The sequence below is a fragment of the Alosa alosa genome, chromosome 12 (genome assembly GCF_017589495.1).
Source record: "Alosa alosa isolate M-15738 ecotype Scorff River chromosome 12, AALO_Geno_1.1, whole genome shotgun sequence".
NCBI classification, from domain to species: Eukaryota; Metazoa; Chordata; class Actinopteri; order Clupeiformes; family Clupeidae; genus Alosa; species Alosa alosa.
The window spans coordinates 31,010,554-31,026,862 of record NC_063200.1 but is presented as its reverse complement, the minus strand read 5'-3'; the positions used below and the strand labels follow the sequence as shown (position 1 = coordinate 31,026,862).

General features: G+C 42.2%; 2 protein-coding genes across 3 annotated transcripts in view; one reads left to right on the top strand and one right to left on the bottom strand.

The window, feature by feature from the left end:
* Positions 1 to 11,306, top strand: part of whrna (whirlin a) — a 101,245-nt gene extending 89,939 nt beyond the window's left edge. Inside the window, 5 exon segments of the mRNA XM_048259490.1 lie at positions 1 to 203; positions 1,789 to 1,906; positions 1,908 to 1,950; positions 2,609 to 2,731; positions 7,692 to 11,306. The exon segment at positions 1 to 203 is cut by the window's left edge and continues 13 nt beyond it. Of these exon segments, the coding sequence (XP_048115447.1) occupies positions 1 to 203; positions 1,789 to 1,906; positions 1,908 to 1,950; positions 2,609 to 2,731; positions 7,692 to 7,874 (670 nt within the window). The 3' untranslated portion in view covers positions 7,875 to 11,306.
* A 1,046-nt stretch (positions 11,307 to 12,352) lies between these two features.
* LOC125304160 (testis-specific serine/threonine-protein kinase 1-like) lies at positions 12,353 to 15,851 on the bottom strand. Of its 2 annotated transcripts, XM_048258224.1 has the most exons (3): positions 14,664 to 15,851; positions 12,789 to 12,804; positions 12,353 to 12,523 (listed from the first exon to the last, which is right to left on the bottom strand). In XM_048258224.1, the coding sequence occupies exon 1, from the start codon at positions 15,705 to 15,707 to the stop codon at positions 14,682 to 14,684; it is 1,026 nt and encodes a 341-aa protein (XP_048114181.1). In that variant the 5' UTR covers positions 15,708 to 15,851; the 3' UTR covers positions 12,353 to 12,523; positions 12,789 to 12,804; positions 14,664 to 14,681. The 2 variants fall into 2 exon arrangements, with proteins under 2 accessions (XP_048114181.1, XP_048114182.1); XM_048258225.1 differs by lacking the exon at positions 12,789 to 12,804.
* Positions 15,852 to 16,309: the final 458 nt, after the last annotated feature.

Here is a 16,309-nt window from a genome sequence, read left to right as displayed (position 1 = left end):
CCCTGCTGTTGCCCCGACTCCGTCCGTGACGCCCCCCCCTCCGCCACCTCTACCGGCTCCCTCTGCCCCTCCGCCCTCGGCCTCCCCAGACAAGGCCTCCCCCTCCTCCCCTGCCAACAACCAGCACTTTGTGATGGTGGAGGTGCACCGGCCCAACGCCGAGCCCGATGTCAACGAGGTGCGACCGCTGCCACAAGCTCGAGGTGAGGACTGGGTCTGTAGTCTGTAACGCCATCAGGTCCATTTTGTTTTATGGGTGCAGAGTGTTTTATACACTGCTGCATATAGAAAAGGATATGGTTTTCCTGCATAATAAATCCAGCAATTCTTGTATAGAAAGCATAAGCAGGTTTTTAAAAAGACCACACATAAGGCAAGGCGGAAATAGCGACGTCTTTGCCGGTGGAAACAACGTCGATAATCTTCTTTGCAAAACAAGCAGCCATCAAGCAGTTGGGAGTAATTAATCCTCCATTTTGTTCCAGTATCGATCTGCTGTACGTGCCAGTGAACCTCAGAGAGCCAGGCACACTGTGGCAGCACTGCTGACGCTGCTCCTCTGGAGGGCCGGCCTATAGCAGCAACACTGACACGTTATTTAGCCGTCGCTCCAGTGGAGGGTGACTCTCACGGTTAATATGAGTGTGGGGAAGTGGGCCAGCAATGGGAAATCTTATCTAATCTAATCTGAGAGTTTTTAGATGTAGGCAGGAGTGTCTATGAGGCTCCTTCAGCTATTCTATCGGGGTAGTTATCTCAGACATACTGGACTAAGCCAGTAAAGCATATTGGATGCTTAATAATAAGCTTTATTTGTTATATTGGATACTTGTCCTCCAATCACATGAGGATGTACACATAGATAGTGTAAATACAACATCGGTTTGCGAATAGGTCAATGTATCGGACATATCTATCAACAGGATAGGATGAATATTTAATAATCCCGATGTAAATATTGTATATTATATTAACAATATTGAGAGTTGTTAATACAACAGGTGACATGATTCGACCAGATTAAACATTCCTCTTTTACTGCCTAAACCACCTTGCCTTCTCAGGTGTAAATATCAAGTCTTATTTACACCGATGGAGGGTTTGTGTTGCGCCACACTTTCAGCACCCTACCCCACTACCACCTCCTTTTATTACCTCTCATTGGAGACATTTTATCACATTTATGGCCGCGGTCTTCATCACGATGCTCCTCGACTGCGGGGACACTAAAGTCTTTCTAATCGTGTTCTTAATCATCCGGACCTCTTTACTCCAGCTCTGGCTATCGCTGGGAGAATCAGGACTTTTGCCGTTCATTAGCCCTCGAATGGTTCTCTCGCCATCTCTCGGTAGGGGAACCAGCAGTTCTGCTGGTATATGTCTACACTCAACTGACAGGCTCTCGGTTGGAACATAAAACCTCCAAGTCCGAATCTGTTTGGCCTGAGGGAGTCATTAGCACCTAATAAACTGCACATTAGTCTCAGGCAGTTAGTCAGAAAATTACATTTGTCTCGGCGAGAGGGAGTTCATCCATGCCACAGCATAATATAGATTGTGAGAGTGTAGATTATTTGTAGATGTGTATGTGTGTGTGTGTGTTTGTGTGAGCATGTGAGAGAGTGTGTGCATGTGTGTATGTGTGAGTGTGTGTGCATACAGAGGTGCTTGTACTGTAGGAGATGTGATATATGTAACAGATGTAATAGATTGCAGTCGTTTAATTCACTACATTTCCCAGATTGCCTTGTCTTAGTTGTCTCCTGATCCATCATCCATTCCCCACAGGTGCTACTCTCTCACAGCTGTCAGACAGTGGTCAGACTTTAAGCGAGGACAGCGGCGTGGACATTGCTGAGTCGGGGCGCCTCAGCAAGGAGAGCAGCCCCCGCCCCGCCCGGACGCGCCCCAGAGGGCACGGGGGGTGCAGGGGAGGCCACGCCAAAACCGGTGAGAGCGAGGGACAAAAGAGCCCAAGGAGAATGATAAAGCGCTTTTAAGACGGAGAATGAAGGATGATTATCACCATGGAAGAAAAATACTATGTTTGTGTGTGTGTGTTTGGATATGAGTGTGTATATGTGTGTGTGTGTATTCTCAGTGAGGATGAACCACAGTTTGAGCTCTATAATCTGGGGGTCTGCACATAAATCTGCTCTCAGAGGGCTGCGGCCTAAATTAATTTTGATTTGTTTGGATTGGATTTTCCGTTCTCTGCTTTGTTTGCCCATTCATTTCTTTACCTCTTTAGCCTCGTCCTCCTCCTCCTGTTCACCTGGTCATTGTGAGTTGACACTCCACTTGAGTTGATTTCATTCTCATTCATCAATCACTCGTACAACCCATCTCTCACACTGCAGTCAACACTCCACCACAGACATAGACTCTGGCGTGCCCAAAACAGTGTCTACACCTATATACACATATATATGTGTGTCTTACAGCAAAAGCTGGCTGGATATCAATGTTGTGTTTTATATGTCTGTCAGTTTGACCAACTGGACCGGGCAAAGGTGGTGGTGTCTCTGTTGTGGCTGTTCTGCCAGTCACTCTCTCCACCTGCAGCTCCTGCCTCTTTCTCTCTCACTCTGTCCATTTGCTTTGATAGCCGGGTCTACTGGAGCCCACGTCCACTCTGGTGACGGTGGCAAAGTCGGCCAGCACACTGGGCATCGCCATCGAGGGGGGCGCCAACACACGCCAGCCTCTGCCACGCATTGTCACTATACAGGTGAGTGCTTCTGTCTCCCTTGCAGGATACCAACGTGGTTGCTTTTTTTATTGTGTACAAGAATATATTTTTCCCAGCCCACCTTTTTGTCAGTGTCACCTCAGAGATTTTCTGTGCAGCATAGCAGATAAGTGCTTCTTCATAGTGTTTAGTTTGGACTCTGGGCTCTACTAGCCAACCTCCATGAGTCCATGGATCTCAGACCTCTACTCGATTTATATTCTTTAAACATGTCAGAGATATATACAGGCCCTAATCCACTCATTGATTTATAGATTATTATACCCCAGAGACAAGAAATACTATTTTCTGATTGGCTGACAGGGGGCTATTCATTCTGTATATCGGGACACCTATGAAGTAGATCTGCTAAAGAATTGACTAGCGGCAGCACATTAAATCTTTTCAGTAACTAGCTGAAAGCCAGTGTAAAGATGTTAGAACACTCTTGGTCCTGGATCAAACTCTAGCAGCACCATTTTGAATGAGCTGCAGCTGTTTATAGGTCTTACGGAGGTCTACGGAATCTAATTATTTGTTTGCTCTAAACATTGACACAGTGAGTCTATTGGGTTGAAGTCATCTGGTGAGAGAGACAGATGTATGTGTATCATCAGCAGCATAACTATAATCATCAGACATTAACAGACATCATCCAAAACTGATCCATCGGCCAGCTGTTTCAGTTCAGTTGTGAGTTTGTAGGCCTGATTAGAGTTTGTCAAAATGATGCATTCAAGTTGATTGAAAACAACTTTCTTAATGATCCTACTTATAAAACGTCTATAGTTGTTTAACACAGAGGCATCCAGACTTCTCTTTTTAAATTTAGTAGACAAAGTATGAAAGTAAGAAAGAGTAAAAATGTATGTCAAAACAACATGGGAATGACTCAAGAGGTCATTGTCTACCAAAATAGGTTGGCTATTATTGATGTCCCTGCATTTTCCTTTCAGAGCTGTGTTTAGCTCTCCTGTTTTGTCTGGTCAGTGCTGTAATAAAATGTAATCAAATGTCTGTCAAAAAAGGAATTAATAAGATGATGATTAATGAGAGGAGAGGTGGAAGGATGTTCTGTGGTTTCCATTTACTATCCAGATCTTCAGGCATTTCATTTGTTGAAGGTTACAGGTCTAGTGTCTAAAACACCACAGAGGGTGAAGACTTAGCTGTGTGTACATACGCTGTGTGTTGTTTCAGAAGGCACAGAATATTGTTTGTAGTGGTTAACACTTCAGACACTCAGATTCAGACAATTAAACCAAACAATCACATGTTAATTATGTAAAGGCTTTTCCAGTCTTACTTTGAGTTGATTTGTTGAACAAAGGTAATGTGAACTTGACAAATCAAGTCTATACAGAAATTAGTCTTTACAAATATGATGATTTACTGAAAACCAATTGTGCGTGTGTGTGTATGTGTGTGTGTGTCTGTGTGTAATTAAGTAAGTGTTTATTTGAGTGTGTGTGTGTGTGTGTGTGTGTGTGTGTGTGTGTGTGTGTGTGTGCGTGCGTGTGTGTGTGTGTGAGTGTGGCATGCATATATGTATATATATGTGTATATATATATAAATGAGAAATGGAAGCCCAATGATTTGGCAGACTAATGAAAAATAAAAGGGACGATGATTACAGCTGGTGCAGCTACAAATCAGCCAAGAACAAACGAGCGCTTAGCGAGGAAGCAGGAGACACAGGAAAACACAGAACAGGAGAGGAGAGAGAGAGAGAGAGAGATGTGCTGTTGTAACAAGAAAGAAAGACTGGAATTAGTGAGAGAAGAGAAAATGCAGAGAGAGAGAGAGAGAGAGCAGAGGCAGGGAGGAGTGGACAGGCATGAGTGGGTTTTAATTCCACCGTCTGTGCCCCCCACCTCCTACCTCTGACAGGGGAATTAAATACCTCCCCTCATCTGTAATGGAAATCCAACAACAAAATGCCACCATAGCAGGTGATAGAACCCGGCTATCTTTTTGTTTTCCCCCATGGACATTTTTATCTCTTTATTTATTAATCAGTCTTCTGCCTTTCCACGTTTGGAAGTTGCTAACCGGAGGGGAATCAGGCATGCAAAGGAGTTCTCTGTTTGGTACTATACGCTGTTGGCATCATTGATTCTAGTGTTTCAAAGAGCCTCCGGGCTTGGCTGGTATTGCTGCATAATGGTGAAGAACTGCTCGCAGACTTTTAATGGGTCTGATTGATAAGGGATTGCATCTTGGGAGGCTTTTCAAGGGAGGTCGTACCATGAAGACAGATAGTCTGCATTAAATCAGAAATAAATTAGAATATTTAGTCTGAGATTAAATGAATTATTTAAGGCAAAAATATTGTTTTTGTAAGCAGTTAACTGCAATCTGGATGGACCTTGAAACTAATGATAGATATAATTAAGTGACAGTACCCTTTGATTAATGTTTAATGTTCAGTGTATCATGACTAGAACAACACAGGGGTGCCCCAAGGCTCGGTGCTGGGGCCCCTTCTCTTTGTCATGTAAACAATGTCGCTGGGCCAGATTATCCCCTTGCATTGTTCCTCATATCACTGCTTCGCAGATGATACCCAACTCTATCTGACATTCCCATATGACAGCTGAACATTGATAAGTCAGATGTATGAAGAGGAGATAGGGTGGAGGTGTGTTGTAATAAGGCTTGCAGAGAAAGCTGAAATACTAGGCAGTCTAAGGCAGCTTAAATAAGTCGCTCGGAATGGTCTTCACCAATGTGGTGTGATCAGCTGGGTAGTTAGCCAAATTACTGGGCATGACGAGAAACTGGGCATGACTTTTTTGAACTAACGTTGTGGTCCATTCCCTGATAGCGGAACGACCTACTAAGTACTACCAGAGCAGGGGTGTCTCTCTCTATCTTCAAGACTTGAAGCACTTGAAGACCCAACTCTTCTGAGAATACCTCCTCTTCTAACACATCTAACAACCCAACACACCTAACATGGACTTGTCATGCACTTTTTTTCCTTTCTCCTCCTTCCTTCTACCACTATCTCCTTCAACTACACTGACTAGTACTTAAAGTTCTAAATCATCCTGTGGTAGTCCTCTGCTAAATTAATAAATGTAAATGATTACAGGAACGGTACCTTTACTGATGAAGTATTAAACTGTTGTGATATCATTTATTTAGTCAGTGGAAAATCTCAAAGGTCATCTGACATTTCTTACATCTCTTTACAGATTAAAATCAGGTACAGTGGGAGATGACTAGAGATGACTCTAACCCTGCTAATTGATGATAATTCTGATGATAATTCAATTTTCCACTGGCTGATCTAAATTCAGTGGATGGCTTGACAGCCCGGGAGCTGCATAATTATATAGGCCAGCCCGGTACACAAACTTTTAATGGGCCAGGAGAGCATGGTGCGATGTTGATAGGCCACCCTCTTGCACCCGAGACGAGCTGGAGCCTCATGCTGTGGCTGGCGGTGAAAAACTGTGTCCTCTAAGACTTTGCCACACTCTTTGAACTCTGTTTGATATTTATGGATTTGATTCAAGAACGTGGTTACCACTGGATCTACCACTGGCAGCCTCTGTAACACATTACCCAAGCCGCGTTTGTCTAACAAAATAGACACAAATGAATGGTCTTGTCACTCGCATAGCTAAACCAGAATATTCATAATGTTCTTTATTCAGTTAGATGTATGTGGTTATGGAGAGCCATTGAAATGTGTGTGGTAAGCTTTTAGACTAAAATCATTCAAGGGGGGATGGAAGAAGTGGTTTGTGGAAGAAATGTGTCCATGCTAGAGTCCACTTGGCACCCAGTGAGGAATAACAGTGGTTTGTGGGAGGGGTAATTGTACTGTAGGTGACAGATGAATAAAGATGTGATTGCAATCAGCCCTGAAATAGCAGACCTGTCTTTTTATCTTTTGTGTATAATCTTGTGTCATCACAGTGATTGATTATGTGGTATTCTACCTCAGTAGCAAATCATGATAAAAAAGATGCATACAGGATTTCTGTTTCACTGGCATTGTAGATGACTAAGATATATCAATTCAGAGTGGCACTTGAGTTCAACTGAATTGAGTCTGTCCTTGACTCAAAGATAAAGTTTGCATTTTAAATCATGTAGTGTTTTTGCATTTGATAAATCAAAATGAGATAGGAATGTCCCATACATCCCATTTCACATCAGTTTTTTTTTTTCCGAGACACCTCTTGCAGTTTTCATAGGAAGTGAATCAGGCTGATAGTCTTTGTGCTGTTATTAAGTTTAGACACAGTTCAAAGGAACCCTGTAAGACCAGGTTCTGCAGTGGACCTATTCCTGAATTGTCTGATGTTTGTCTTGAGTGGGAGGTGAAGGTCTGTCCTGAAATATCACACTAACTCAATAAAGAGTTGCGCAGGAATAAAAAGGGAGACAAACAAAATCAACATTCTTTTTTGGTTTTCTCTTACTCTTTCTGTCTCTCTGTCTGTATCTCTCTTCGTCTCTCTCTCACACACACAAACTCTTGTTCTCTCATTCTCTCTGTCTTCCCCTTCGGTGAGCGTTAATAAAAGGTCTAATAGAGCTGGCTGGCCCATGTCCTCTGCCTTCATCTAACTGACTGTAATAACGTGGTGCTGGGATGGCAGGGAATACACAGCGAGTGGGAACAAGGGCAGCTCCACAGGTCATTAGAGGCCATAATAATAGTCTGGATCCATCTCACCCTCTCTGTGTGTCTTGTCTTTCTTTTACCCTTCACACTCTCTTTCTCTTTCCCTCCCTCCCTCTCATTCTCTTGGTTCCATCTCTTCCTCGTTCTCTTGTGCTCTTCTATCCATTCCCAGCTCACATCACTCCCCGCACTCGACTTTCATTTTTTTTTTACAGATAATGTTTTATCAGAGGTCAAACGCACCCAAATGTGCTGTAATGTTTTTTTCAATAACTTTCTCTCTCTCTCTCTCTCTCTCTGTGTGTCGTTGTCAGAGGGGAGGTTCGGCTCATAACTGTGGTCAGCTAAAAGTGGGCCAGGTGATCCTGGAGGTCAACGGTGTGTCGCTACGGGGCCGGGAGCATCGAGAAGCTGCGCGGATCATCGCCGAGGCCTTCAAGACCAAAGACAGAGACCATGTAGACTTCCTGGTCACAGAGTTCAACGTGGCGCTTTAGGGGTCACCGGTGTCACACTGTCTTCACCCACATCCAGTCTGTATGTCCAGTGGAATGACACCAGGGTCAGAGGGTCAAAGGGTCAGAGGTCAAAGATGGAGCGAGGTGGAGGAACATGGAGCAGATGGAACAGTCACGGACTTCATGCTTTAAGGCAGAGTTCAGCCCTCTTTCCACATCCTCCATGACTCACCCAGGAAGTTCTACGAGGTTCTGTAACACGGTTTGGGAGCGGAACCTGATTATTCTAATGACTCTAGGAGCGTTGGACTACACGGATATAGCTGCTCACCTGTATGTACTGGCACGTCTTAGGACTCCGTTAGGATTCACTCAGTAGTTGAACACAGCTCAGAATCTGAAGAGCAGGGATTAAGGAAAACATCTGCTTTTTTATTTATTAACAGTAAGCTTCTTATCGTTGCCGTCACCACAACATCCCTTGGACTTGAAGCTGATGACACTTATCCACACAGACACAGACACACATACACACACATACAGTGCAAGCCAGCACAATGGACTATTTATTCCTAGGAAAACATTATAGCCACCATTGCTCCAATCCTTGACTTTTAACTGAGAATCTTGCATTCTTTTTTTCTAAATGGCTGTTTTTGAATGGAAAATAAATAGCTACAGTATATACCCAGATGATGAGATGCAAATAAATAGAGTATAATATATAAATGTCAAAGGCACACTTTACTGTGTAATTGAAACACGATACAGGAGAACTGAGACGTAATCACGAGAAAAGGTTTTATATTAGAGATCATTGCATAGAAGAACAAACCTCAGCTTCCCTTGTTTTCCTGCAGGGCACAGGGGAGTCTCCTCTGCTCTAATTGGCTTTTCTGTCCCCCTTCTTTTTGTTGTTAGTTAGCCACATTTATTCTGTTTCTGCAATGCTGCAGTTAAATGCATAATTTGGTAATTACACCTAAACAGTGGTAATTATGTGTTGGAGTTGAAGGAGAGTGTGGGGCAGCAAGGGAGAGATAAAGGAAAAGTAAGATAGAGGTGAGAGAGAGAGAAATGGAAAGGGAGCCAAAGGAAGAAAGACAGATAGCGAAGCGTCAGAGAGATGCGAGCGCCTGTGTGAAGCGAGCTCTGCATCAGGACAGATACAGCCGGTGAGGAGCCCACTGTGTCTGCTACCTCCCCTCCCCGATCACACACACACACACACACACACACACACACACACATACACACATATACACCACCCCCCTGCCTTAGCTCCCGTTATATCTGTATGGAATATGGAGAGGCACTTTATCCAATTATGTTATGTGAATCAGGAACAAAGCGTGGCAATCAGTCAGGGGTTGGAGAGAGGGAATGGGGAGTAGGAGAGGAGGCGAAGGAGGGGAGGAGAGCGTGCAGTGGAACTAATGAAAAGTTGTGAAGTGTGTGTGACTCCTGCGGGAGCTTTGCCGAGGAACTGAGGAAAGAAGAGAGAAAGGGAGACAGAGGAAGAGAAAGAGAGTGAACGAGAGGCAGAGAGAGAGAGAGAAATATGGCATCTGCTGATATGTCACTCATGACTGTTGCATAAGAATGAGGTGGACCTGGATCTCTCTGTGTGTGTGCGTCTGTCAGTGATAAATGCAGTGTGCGGTGGCAAAGGAGGAAGAGTTCTGTAAGAGCAATCCCACATCGGACGTGTTTGTTTTTAACTGAGTGTGTCAGTGTTTGTGTGCAAAGAGAGGGAAGGAGGTAGAATTAATTGCAAGCTTGAATGGTGAAGCCTATCATGAGACAAGGCTAAGGGATACCTGCTGCCAGGCAGGGCTGTGGCTTTGAAGCAATCAGGAATGCTATAACGCTTTAAGGAACCAGTGAGGAGGATCCAGGTGACTTCATCTGCACTCTCGTCATGAGCGGAGCAGCCATCTTGAGATTCACTCTCCCCCCTCCACACCACCATTTTGTGCAAACATGTATTTTTACGTAGATTTATATTTTCTATTTATATTGAACATTCTTGTCTATTAAAATTATATCTATATATATGATGCTGATTCATGACTATGGAGTAGTTATTTGGTTAATATATTTTGATCATGTTAGATAATGGCTGACTGATCTCTGATTAGGTACGTACAACCACTACCAAGTAGGTACTTATTAACCACTCTTCACAGTTGAAGTCTGGGTGGATAGTGACAGAATCCTATTTAGTTTTAGTAATTCAGTGGTGCAGTCCACTGTCAGAATTCCCCCTCCCATCACTTGCCCTCCGGTTTCACACCCTCAGGCTATTTTCCACCAGAGCCAATCTTGCTTCTTTATACGTGTCTTCTATAGTTTTCTGGTCGAGTCCAGTTATTTGTTATATTCTGATCTGATTTATTATGTTCTTTGGTATCTAAAGACTCAATTCCACCTGCCGTGACTATGGTGACTCTTTCTGTTTCTGTACTGTATTAGTGTGTCATTACAGTGTGCTCCAGAGACATGTTGTGGTAATGGAACTCCATACAACACACAAGTCCAGAGCCACATCAGGTTTAAACTTTAAAGTCGATCTTCAAAGACAGTTCCATTTCTGTGAAGACATGCTAATGAAATGTCTGTATTCCTCAAAGACAAACTTTCAAGAAGTGCTTTAAATTTAACTTGAATTGAATGAAGGTTGACGATATGGAATACATTAAAGGGAATAACTATATTTTTACATTTGACATTTATGATATTTTGACATGTTCTTTACTTCAGTGTTAGTAAAGTATGCCGAAATTGCTCTTCACAATTTCAAAGTCATGAATCAAAAACACCTGCCATGTATTTGCTCTCCTCCATAACATCTCTGTCATGACTTGCTTATAATAACCTGAGCATTTGTTCATTCATGAGCAGTTCCCTTTTTGAAGTGATTAATATACAGCACCATCTTTTTTTTTTTTCCATTGTACTTTTCACAGAAGAAAGTGCTGTAAACTAGCTAGGTGTTTGAGCCCCAAAGGTCTAAGTTGAAACAATTCACAAATTGCTCACACACATAAATCCACTCTGAAGTGCCCACCGAAAAATGATAATTATAAGCACGATTCATATGACAGATTTCATACACAGTCAAGAAGTCCAAATATCTGTCACTGTTCTGCCTAAAAGTATAATGAATCACAGTTTAGACTCCTGTTTGAAAGTCAAAGTAGATTGGCTGGTCAAAGCCTGTCTTCCATCCACCGTGTGACCCACAACACCCGTACCTTTAAGCCCTTTCCCAAAGCTTGTTATTTAAAAGATTTTTTTTTACCAATGTAGTAACACATGATGCTTTAATTAATTGCACCCACTCTATGTATGTGCCTGGTCAGGTATAGCTGCACAGTGATGCCCCCCCCCCCCCCCACACCTACCCCATACATTTCATTCTGCCTTCCATCAGCCTGCCTACCTGTCTACTTGCCTGCCTCTTGTACAGTTTGATGAGGAGCATTGTACACAGCCATGCTATTTATACTAAAGTGTGTTTAATTTTCCAATAAAGAATAATAAACTGCACAAGAAAATCTGCTGAGAAGGCTCTATTTTGGCACGATTATTTTTTATAGTGTGTGTGTGTGTGTGTGTGTGTGCATACTCGGAGAAGCATAGCCCATTATCACGTGGCGGTAATGTATTATATGAACCATGCACATTCCATTCCAGAGTGAATACACTTGGTAATGGCCCATTCCACACACCATATGATTTATTTGGGTCCCCTGAGACATGGAATACCTACAGTAAGTCATCGCTTTAGAGAGAACACAGCAAAGATAACTCACTATTGTTTGTTAGTCATATAGTACAGACTTATTTCATGGGCCACTATTGTACACAGAGAGGATAAAAGTCTAGACCTTGCTATATTAATACTAATGAACAGATGTGAACAAAATAGTTTGCTATGTAAACGATTTGAGAGCTATTAAGAAAATCTTATATTGCTAAGTTACATTTAAAGAGTTCATTCTTTACACCACTGTGGATACAGTACATGTAGGAATCCAATTATAGTAATATTTTGTAAATTAAAACGTGCCCCAAATTTCAGGTCCACTGACTTTAACAATACATTCTTTTCAGTTTTAATATATTCCACTGAGCAGAAGGCCTCAATTTGCTTTCATTTGAAATGTAATGCTTAAATAAACTCAATAACAAACAAAGAACGAGAACCTGAGATAAAAAAAATATTTTTTTAGAAGTAGTGCTCAAATACAATATCAGTTCTGAATTATACAAATGTTCTGGTTCCCATAATGCAATTGCACACTTTAAAATTGGATGCCCTAATTAAAATCAAATATACTTATAAGACCATTTGTGCACACAGTGAACCATATCTCAAAGACTTTCAAGATCCTAGATGTAATTCTATTACATAACTGATTATTGAAGAAGATGTTCTACTTACCCAGTAGGCAATGACAGAAAAGTTTCTCTTAACGTTTTGGCCTACACGTAAATGAAGACTGGGTTTGTTTTCAGTTGCAAGGCACAGACTGTTTAATGACTACTTTTAGCTGGACCACTCCTCCAGTTGCCAACCACCTTAGATGAATTCACTCCAATTTTGACTGCTGAATGCCTCCAACATCGTCCTCATCTGAGATATCCTTTGGCATCCTTGTCTGCTGATACAAGCTACAGCTCTGAAAAAAAAATTAAGAGACCACTGCACATTTTTCTGATGTCATCCTACGGTTGCTGAGTGACATTCAAATGAGTTGACGGTCAATTTTGAATATGACCGTCAACTCATTTGAATGTCACGCAGCAACGGTAGGACATCAGAAAAATGTGCAGTGGTCTCTTAATTTTTTCCAGAGCTGTTTTAAAGTTCAGTTCAGAGGTCAATATCACACAACAATATGCTGAATATAAATTAACCTGACAAATCCATCAATTCATATTTACCTAATGAGTCAGCAGCCTAAATGAAAAATAATGAAAAGTTAGGAATGAAAATTGGCAAATTCATCAGATATGTTATGACTTACAAAATGAAAATATCAGAAGGAAGAGAAGCCTCTGTACATTGTATTTACAACATTGCAAAAATATGTTTCTTTTAAAAAGAAAAGTGTGCCCAGGATAACCATATGGGAAATGTGTGACAGTTTTGTGTGTTTTTTCCCCATTATTATTATTTAGATATTATACTGGGTCATATTATGTACCGCTATATGGTACATCTAGTTACCAGGTCTTTCAGTCCGGGTACTAAATACCATATTAATTAAAAGCATTTTAGCTGCTTTAAAGCCGAGCAGTAATAAAAAGACAAAATGTAACAGCAAATATTCGTCTGTATCTGCACTGCACAAGTCACTGGCGGTCACATTACGCATTGCTGTGGTGTACATTTAGTGTGTGTACATTTAGTGTGTACTGACATACCAGTGTGTGTGTGTCAGTGAGTGTGTTCCTCTGTGTGTGACTGTGCGTGCCAGAGTGTGTGTGTGTCTACAAACTTGTGTGAACTACTGGTGTGCCTGTGTATGCATCCAGTGTGTGCATGCGTGCGCACACTGCCATTGTGCCTGTGCTTCTATTCCTTATCAGCCTAGTGGGGCTACATGCCCACTAAGTTGCAGGTGCCCTGGTGTTCCGGTGTCCCGACTAGCGCTGTGGTGACATAAAACCATGCCACATAATTGCAAGGATCTATCCCTTCCATTGGACTAAAAACACCTTTTTGATGGTTGGTAGGATTCTTTGTTTTGGTTACATAGGATGGATGCTCACTGTGCAAGAAATGCATTCGGTAGTGCAGTAAGTGAGAGCAGGTGACGTAGGTGAAGAGACCAAACATAGCTGCATTACAGAGTAGCCTACAGTACTGTGTTTAAAGATGATTCATGATTTGGCAGTAGGACAAAAGAAAAGGTAACGCAGGCACGAAGCCTAGAATGATCCTCCAACACCATAAACATAATTATGGTTTTGGCAGAAGAAAATGACATACAAGGTGAAAGTGAATTGACTGTGCAGCGTGCACTGTTCATTCTAAATGTCCATGTAAAGTTATGTGCATCCCAAACCTTTTCGGTCCATTGTGGTCTGTCGTGTCAGTTTTTTATTCCAACTGGTTTACTACATCGGTTAACACAGTTCATTCAAATTTAATCTTGACTTTAGTGGTGTCAAACAAATCATTCCATATTTGCCGATATAACATGCCAAAACTGTGCAGCAGGTAAAGTAATTAAATCCCATTTTTAACTGCACTGAAGGGCAATACTGACAGCTGTTAGTTAGGCCTAACTAACATTAACATGGATCTGTTGATAGAGAAAGACAAGCTGTTTGATAATCTAGAAAAAAAATCTAAGCTGTCACTAAAAAGTGCTTTGAGAAGAACAGTTATACAGCAGAGCCTTATAGATAGAATACCAGTATTGGCCTTTGTTCAGTGTTGATGTTCTTATTACTAAGGAACAAAACAACAAACACAGACTACTAGAATTTTCTTGACCAATGACATCATAATATGGGGATGTGGAAAAACTCCAGCTTTTGGCTGTATTTTTTTTCACCAGATGAAATAAACGACAGCTTGCTTCATCACATGCAGTATTCATCACAATACCCTATGGCATGCAGTGCCAGCTGTCTACTCTGATCAAGGGGTGTCAATGAACAGGTGAAAATTTGTTTTGTCTGTACTATGGCATAGCCTATTACCTGTCATCATAACCCTGTAGTTAAATAATCTAGTATTTGTTGATGTCACATTATTCACAGGCCACATTTTTCTTGAGACTTGATTAAACCCAGATACCGACATACCGTTCAGTCACACAGTTGTTAGGCCCTCACAGTGGTCTCGCACTTCACAATGGTCTCGCACTTCACAGTGGCTGGCTGATGGTGGTCGGTTTCTCTGTCAACATCCGCCCTTGGGCCCTTTCTGTGCTTCTTGGAATGCGCGCTCTCCTCTTTGCCGTCTTTGCAGGCCTTGGATGGTTGTGATACGTCGTGATGTACATTGTTCCCCTCATCCACTTTCCACTGTGCTTGTAGCCATGGATGTGTAATGATGCTGCACATGTCGATTCTCTTCAGTGGGTCTGGGTGCAGCATTCTGTAGATCAAGGCTTTGCATTCTGACGAGAGGTTTCGTGGCCGATAGAATTCCACTCGGTGTTCCATTTGAGCCTTGAGCATCTTCCTTACGTTTGAATCATCGAAGGGCATCGACCCGCAAACCATTATGAACAGAACAACACCCATGCTCCAGACGTCGTACATTTTGGGGTTGTATGGATGCCCCTGCAAGACTTCAGGTGCTGCATAGGAGGTAGAGCCGCAGAAAGTTTTACTCAGTACCATGTTGCCACTATCATCGAAGTTCATCTTGCGACTAAAGCCCAAATCAGCCACTTTCAAATTGAAATCTTTATCCAAGAGAAGATTTTCACACTTCAGATCCCGATGGACGATGTTTTTGTCATGAATGAATTTAATGGCAGCGGCCAATTGGCGAAAAACTTTCCTACTAAAATCTTCCGGGATTGCTCCGCGGAATTTGATGAACTCCAGCAGGTTACCTTGTACGCCGAGCTCCATTATCATGTAGACTTTACCATTCGAAGTCTCGAAGATCTCAAAGGTTTTGACGATGTTAGGGTGGCTGATGCATACCAACATTTCAATTTCACGGGGCAGAAATTTCTCTAAAAAGTCTTTTGGTGCCTTATTTCTGTTGATAATTTTAACGGCGACATTTATTTTCCGGCGCTCAGAGTACGCAGATTTCACTTTAGCGTAGGACCCCTCACCTAAATGTATTCCGAGAGTGTAGCCCCGTTTTTTTAGAACTAAGGCGTCCATTTGAATGGAGCACTTAAGAGGTTGGCTTAATTTGTCTTGTGCAGGTTGAGCATTTTACGGAGCTTCGGCTGGCAATTCAGACCAAACCAGCCCAACTCCCTGCCGGTGTGTCCTGCAATCATTGCACTAAATTAGTTGTTTTAATAAATAGCCTTCAGTTGTATGACGCCAAAAGATCCTTTGGCGACGTCATAGTCATGTAAATCCATTGATAACTTATCTACCTAGTCACTGACCGGACATCAAATAGTAGCCTACACAGTAGGGTCAGATTGCAGGCTCCCACATTGAATAGGCGCGTGTAGGTAGCTGTCCATAGTACTGATTCCTAATCGGTTGACGTCAACTGGCATCTCATGTCACCACAAATGTACCGTATTTCATACTCTTTAGGGCCCGACATTCACATGCCCACAATGCATAGCCTATTTGGCATAGCGCCACATATGGCAACAGATAAAATGGCTATATAGTCGTGGCACATGACCAATTTCGACACACTTCTCCTAGGTGATTTATCAGAACCATATCAGAATTAGAGGACATGATAGAGGACAGATGATGATGACATGAAGATGTTGTTAATGATAAATAGTGAAGGG